The 6,531-nt window shown below is 31.6% G+C and overlaps 1 protein-coding gene across 2 annotated transcripts; it reads right to left on the bottom strand.

The window, feature by feature from the left end:
• Positions 1-299: 299 nt before the first annotated feature.
• On the bottom strand, positions 300-6,324 carry LOC137386856 (microfibril-associated glycoprotein 4-like). Of its 2 annotated transcripts, XM_068073032.1 has the most exons (6): positions 5,984-6,324; positions 4,748-4,966; positions 3,571-3,707; positions 2,383-2,509; positions 962-1,006; positions 300-785 (listed from the first exon to the last, which is right to left on the bottom strand). In XM_068073032.1, exons 1-6 carry the CDS (start codon positions 6,321-6,323, stop codon positions 697-699), a joined length of 957 nt encoding a protein of 318 aa, XP_067929133.1. In that variant the 5' UTR covers position 6,324; the 3' UTR covers positions 300-696. The 2 variants fall into 2 exon arrangements, with proteins under 2 accessions (XP_067929133.1, XP_067929132.1); XM_068073031.1 differs by lacking the exon at positions 962-1,006 and having other exon boundaries at positions 300-830.
• Positions 6,325-6,531: the final 207 nt, after the last annotated feature.

Below are 6,531 nucleotides of genomic sequence, written 5' to 3'. Positions count from 1 at the left end.
AAACGAATGAAAGAGAAAAATTACACCAAAAAACTACGAAAAAGGTAGAAAAGAGGGTAAAGATGGTGAGAAGAAGGAAAAGAGATGGAATTTTAAAGAAAGTAAAAGAGAAGCATCAACGAGAGCAAAATTAAAGGGAAGTGATGAGAGTGGGACAATACAATCAAACAGAATGTGTACATATAATTTATCATTTTAAATAGTAATCTGACAGTCTTTCATATCACGAATAATATCTAAACCTTATTTGCAAAGATAATAAATAATATGATACCTGAATCTAAGTGATAATGATTAAACTGGTTATAGGCAGAAGTATTAGCCCAAAAATAAAGAATAGTGTAGCATTATGACAATTGCTGCTTGATAATGTATTTTTCTCTGATTACATGTATACATTTATTGCCTCAACAAACATTTTTTATCCAATATCGTGCAGTACTATGCAATTTACCAGTTGACAACAATATATGTGTAAGGCTTCCCAAAGAAATTAAACAATAACCTACGCATTTGCAAAAATCTGGAAGCATTTGGTACTGAAAGACCATCAGCTAATTTTTAAGATGAATTATTGGAAACAAATATCGAGCAAAAACTATAAGATCTAAAAATAAAAACAACTGAAATCAACTTCTCAACTATTAGATATACATGCACCAAGACATGGCATTACTTTGACAGCATATGTACTCTTTAGTCTCTGCTGATTCTCATCACAGTCTCAACCGGACTGTTAGAGAAATGAGACCAGGATATTCCACTGCTGTTATTCATATTATAACCTCCATTGAGATTGGAGCTGTAGCAGTTCTTATACCACCATGCACCTGAAATATATACAATTTTACTACAAATACTATTTATGCTTTTTTATTATACAATCAGAAGTTGATTGGATGACAAACAATGCATGAAAAACTAGTAATATATTATTAGTGTTAGTGCATATACATGTAACCTCCATTAAGATTAGAGTGGTGGCAGCTGTTATACCACCATGCACCTGAAATAGATGCAATTTTACTACAAATTTTGTGCTAAAACTAAGATTTAAAACTGTGATCAGTTGTGCATTAACTGAACACAGTTTTAAATCGATGAATCTATGTTAACTGTTAAGTTTCGTCATCTACTTTATTGCAAATCAAATTATTTAAAACTGTCTAGAGCATGCACAATATTTGCATTCAGAGGAGTAAAAATCGGTTCTATACTTGTATTGATGGATAATTTTCTAAACATTGTTTCATTGTTAAATGACTATGAGTCAGCCTAGTTTTGTGCTGATAAACTAAACGTGAATAAAGAAAGCATTGAATATTTCCTCACCATTAAATACAGTGAAGTTTTTGGGTAAAGTACTGCAGTACTGGGGCAAATGCAAATACATTTCATCTTTTGACTTTAGCTGCAGTGGAAATTAAGTAGATTCGTCAGCTGTATTCATGTTTATTATGTAGTTTTTTAACTAGAGTATTCCTAAATAAAATGATTATTCAATTAAACTTCAAAAACCTTGATTGCTCAATTTTTACTTTTATTTAATAAACAATTTGAATTTACAATTTGATTTAAAATTCAAAATATTTAGGTATTTTAAATAGAAAAAATATGTAATCTAGAAAACTGCTGCACTTTGTTTTTCCAACCAAACTGTAGAGTAAAATATTAGATGCTTTTTAAGAGTTAATACTTGAAAAAGGTCTAACAGATAGCAGTGAATACTTGTTTAGGATCTCTTTCTGTACAAATACTCATTGGCCAGTTGAGAAGCCCTTTAAATCTAGTACAACAACCATAGTCACAGAATATTGGAAGTTACTCAATCAAATCTTTCAGGTAAATTGCTTCTATGACATGTTTTGATCTATTATAAAGACTAAGTATTTGCTTACCTATAGAACTATCAAACAATAGTTATAACATAACTGGAGTGAAAGATACTAAATCAAACTTAATAGCTAAATAGGCTTGACTAAATTAATTCATGCTGAATTCAAACTTCCAGCAGTTAATTTTTGTAGAAAACTTAATCATGGCAGAGAAAGTTTTTACAGAGATTTCACCAAAGTATATTATTTTTACTAAAAAATAAACATTTAAATAAACATAAAAGTTTGCTGATTTTGACTTGCTGAAACGTATAGTATAGGAATAACATAATGTGAAACTTAAGACCTTTAAAAGCTTTTCAAACTTCCGGTTTACCATTAGATTTTGAAATGTATTTTATACTGCATTTTTTTGGAGTAGATAGTGTAATTTAAATTTGCATGTGGATTAAAATTTATTCTCTTGTAGCATTTAAATATCATTAAAGAGCATGATGTGAACGTTATAGATTATAGACAAAATTTGGAATTGTAGCTGCATACATACCATGGTAGGTAACTGCGCAGGCTCCACTATATAAATCATTATCCCGATCCTTTGTTGAGAAAGCCATACCATTATGAACTGATAGGCCAGACGCAGCTAGACTCCCTTCATATCCATCATCACTAACCTGTGAGTGAAAAGTTAAACAGTCTGACAACAATTAAACTTCAATACTTTTAGTGATGGTTTGTTGTAAAGAAATTCCTTTAGGTGTTAAGCTTCAACTTCAGACAACCGTGAAATATTTCCAGCTTTGTTAACTTTCAACACTAACTACCGATTATGTAAGCATTCAATTTTAATAATATATTTTTCAACTTTATAAAATGACAAAGATGAAAAATATATTTAAGCTGTATTTTACAGCACAATTTATAAATTGAACTTAATCCCTGTAGCTCGTTATAAATACTGGTACGGAGTGGTTCTTTTTTGTATGTGTCAAAGTTGCTTTATTTTTATTTAAGTTAAATATCATCCTCTGCTATAGTATTCATTTTTTGTAGTTGTAGTACTAAAGAGTGTAAATGAAATAACTTCCATGCTAATCAATCATAGTTTGCCAAATGTTGTTACCCAACACATTTTGAAGCTTAATAACTAGAGAAACCAGGTTGCAAAATTGCGCCAAAGTCGCCGAAGTAGATTGATCAGTGACCTATAGGTTGGTGTTAGCTTCAATCTTTGTATCTCCAGTAACCATTTAGATAGAATTTAATCTATAGTAGTTTGTTCAGCTGCCATTTCACCTGTTTGCACAATAAAGGACTACAGATTTTAAGAGCTTGGGCAAAAGAGAAATAACTGGGCTGAACGAATTTCACTTAATACAACCATTCAAATATTAATTATATCTGGCAATGATATGTGGACCAGAGATGACATATTTGAATAAAGAATTAATTGATAAGGCAGCAGTACAAATGAATTATAGTATCAATAAAAAACAGCTTTCATGTGCGTTAATTAAAGTTCATTAACCTGCAAGAAAAGTAGAAATTGTTTAGCAGTTACAATCTTTAGTAACATAAATCACAAACCATGCAATTAATTTGCTTGAAATAATGCAATAGGTAATATTTTTAAAAACTAAAAAAAGTATCAGATGAGTGAAATATTTGAGAGTTGAGCGTTTCATAAAACAACTAACAACTGTTAGATTATCAACATTTTAAATATTAGACCTACCTCTAGGCGGTAGTTATCATTCTCATCTTGTATGAAAAAACTAGCCCAGGTTCCTGAGTGCAGAACTTTGTTTGAAGCCATAAGTAGGATGTTGAGTTTTTGGTTTGATCTGGTGAGAGCGTAAAGCTTGGTCAAACCTAAAAAACAATAATGGAATAATTAGTGAGGATTTTGGTAGAAAATGATTTCATTACCAAGTCAAGAAATTTGATTCAATCTACAAAAGACTTAGTGTTATAAGTGTACACATATACACAATTTCCTTAGATTTTTTTCACAAGTAGTATATGTATATACATGTGCATATATATAAAATGAACATATAAACAAACAAATATATATGTACATTTATATGGGTATATGTAAGAATATAAAAATATAGATCTATATATATAAATATTAAAGGCTGTGTGTATCTGTGCATAGTTCGCACAGATACACATATGTTAAAATCTTAGAATAAATAATCCATATCGCGGAAAGTTTGATCTTAGATCCTTGTGTTCCCCATGCAAATGCTTTAGTAATTTAGCTACATAAATTGACGGGTTAATTGGACAATATAGGTTGTTATGTGGATGAACATATGCTACCGCCCTCTGTGTTAGAATATCAAACATGCCGATAAGGTACTTGCTGAACTCCTTTTCATACTCCATGATAGTTATACGATGCTCGCTTACCCTCTTAGTTCAGCCATCTTTGTGTTTCATAAACGCTTGGTATTGCACAAGTGAAAAGACAGTTAGTAAAAGAATTAAGCGAAAGTGAACGTTTACAAAAGTGTTCATTTTAGCGCTTATTATAATATTTGTTATTTAATTTATTCTGCCTATACAAAAATGTAACTACATAAATAAATTTATGAAACTTTAAGAAGATGATTAGCACTGCAAAAAACCTTGAGTTACCAGATTAACTATAGGTTAACCATAGTTTTTAAAGTTTATAAATAATATTTCGTTGCTAATTTCGAATGAGTAAATATGTAATTAAAACTTTTATGATAATATACCGAAGAGTGTTTTATTAAATAATTACAATAGCTTTCTATATCTTTCTATACAATATTTGCGCCTTTCAATGCCAACACTAGACCAAATCAATATCATATGGCAGGGTGCAATGTATACAACACTTTCATGTTTGTTCTAATTGATGAGACAGTTCCACTCACCAAGCCAATGCTCTCCGGCAATGTTCCCGAATCCTGACTTGTATTCTGTCCAGTTACGGTAGAAGTCAATGGAGCCATTAACTCTCTTCTGAAATACTGTCCACCCATGGTTATCAAAGAAATCACACCACACTGAAAATGGTTCAACATCTGCATGTAATGGATCAATTAGGTATACTCCTGGTGATCGGGATCCGTGATCATAAAGTTGCTGACAATCTGAAAAATAATTCTTTTGTTAAATATAAAGTACACTTCTAACTACAATCTGTTTTACTTAGAAATGTTAAGTAACTATTGTTACTTAATGTTACTAAATGTTACTAATGTAACTAAATGTTAAGTTGCTAATTCTGTACAATTCCTTCATCAATTCCAAACTCTCGTATTATGTTGAGGCATGGGGAAATGCTCCAGACTGCTACTTAAACAAAATTAAAGTTTTTCAAAACCGTTTACTCAGAATAATTAACAAGAAAGCTTATGATTTTTCTGCTAATCCGCTATTCAACTTAAATAGAATTTTAACTATTAAAAAGTTATACAAATACAAAGTACTGTTAAAAGCACACAACATACATGTGTTTTACGAAACAAACAATAACAGGCCGATAACACATTTAACTACTCGTCAAACGCACATAAACCTAAAAATACCATTGCTTAAATCAAAAGCTGGTCAATGTTGTTTGGATTATCAAGAGTCATTGCTATGGAATCTACTACCGGTTACACTGTGTAAAATTGTAAATGCTAATTCTTTAAAAAATGAACTGAAGCGCAGCGCTACCTCAGACAGCCAGACGACTAAACCAACTAGACATACTTCTGCTGACTCTACTTTCAGGTTCCGTGCCTTGATTAGCCTTGCTATTGCGCACAGGGATTTCATCATCACCTTCCCTGGAGTGACATTTTATCTTTTATTTCTCTTGTCTTTTTATACTGTTAGAAACACTCTTCAGATTATTTTTTGTGGTTATATTATAGATGAAAATAAACAAACAAGCAAACTACAATTTATAAATTGAATCAATTTAGTCCTTTTCTAGACTCATGATAGCAAAACTGTAGATTTGTATGTATATAACATGCAAGGAAAGAATGCAAAGAAATAAATTTGCCACGAAGCTGGCAAGTTCATAAAAACAAGGTTTTAGACTGGTCTGTTCACCAAACTAAATGAATCAATGTTTGGTTATTTTTATCTACTAAAACCTTTTCCAGAGTTGTTACCTTGTGGTATTGGTGGCCTATCTAATACAGACAGCCCCGTCAATTGTTCTGCGGTAGGTTGGGTTGCTGAATCATTTGCGCGACATTCTTGCAGAGCTTGTAACAGGTTGCCATAAACTATTTTAGCGACTTCAAGGTGCAAAGGCAGCATGTTCTCATTATAGACGTCTCTTCTCAATCTGACAAGCTCTGGGCACTCATTCTGCAGAAATTGGTAAACGGTGTAAATCTGCTGTCGGTGAACAAAAAGTTCTTGTTCAGCACTGTATGGTCCTATGTTACTTTGACTTGTCACTGATATGAACAAGATGAGCAGTGCTAGAAATGAAAGAGTTGCCATTATAGCTATTGTTTTCGTCTGAATATAATAGGTCGCTGTTAGCTTTTATATACATTGACTAGCCAATAAGCACCGCCTAAAGATATAATGTATAAATAAATAGATAAGCCCCGCCCACAAATACAATATAAACTCTACTAGCACAAAGGACTGCCTACAATTACAGTATGCTAACAGAAAACTACTGTTCACAGATACTGGTACATGA

This window comes from Watersipora subatra, chromosome 2 (genome assembly GCF_963576615.1).
Source record: "Watersipora subatra chromosome 2, tzWatSuba1.1, whole genome shotgun sequence".
NCBI lineage: Eukaryota > Metazoa > Bryozoa > Gymnolaemata > Cheilostomatida > Watersiporidae > Watersipora > Watersipora subatra.
Note: the sequence above shows the minus strand (reverse complement) of the source record. Positions and strands in the feature narration are given on the sequence as shown.

Coding starts and splice junctions, on each gene's coding strand:
- LOC137386856 (XM_068073032.1), bottom strand. CDS start 6,323: ATGGCAACTCTTTCATTTCTAGCACTGCTCATCTTGTTCATATCAGTG. Junction 4,967..5,983: donor TAGGCCACCAATACCACAAG/GTAACAACTCTG, acceptor ATTATTTTTCAG/ATTGTCAGCAACTTTATGAT. Junction 2,510..3,570: donor ATGATAACTACCGCCTAGAG/GTAGGTCTAATA, acceptor TTTCACTCACAG/GTTAGTGATGATGGATATGA.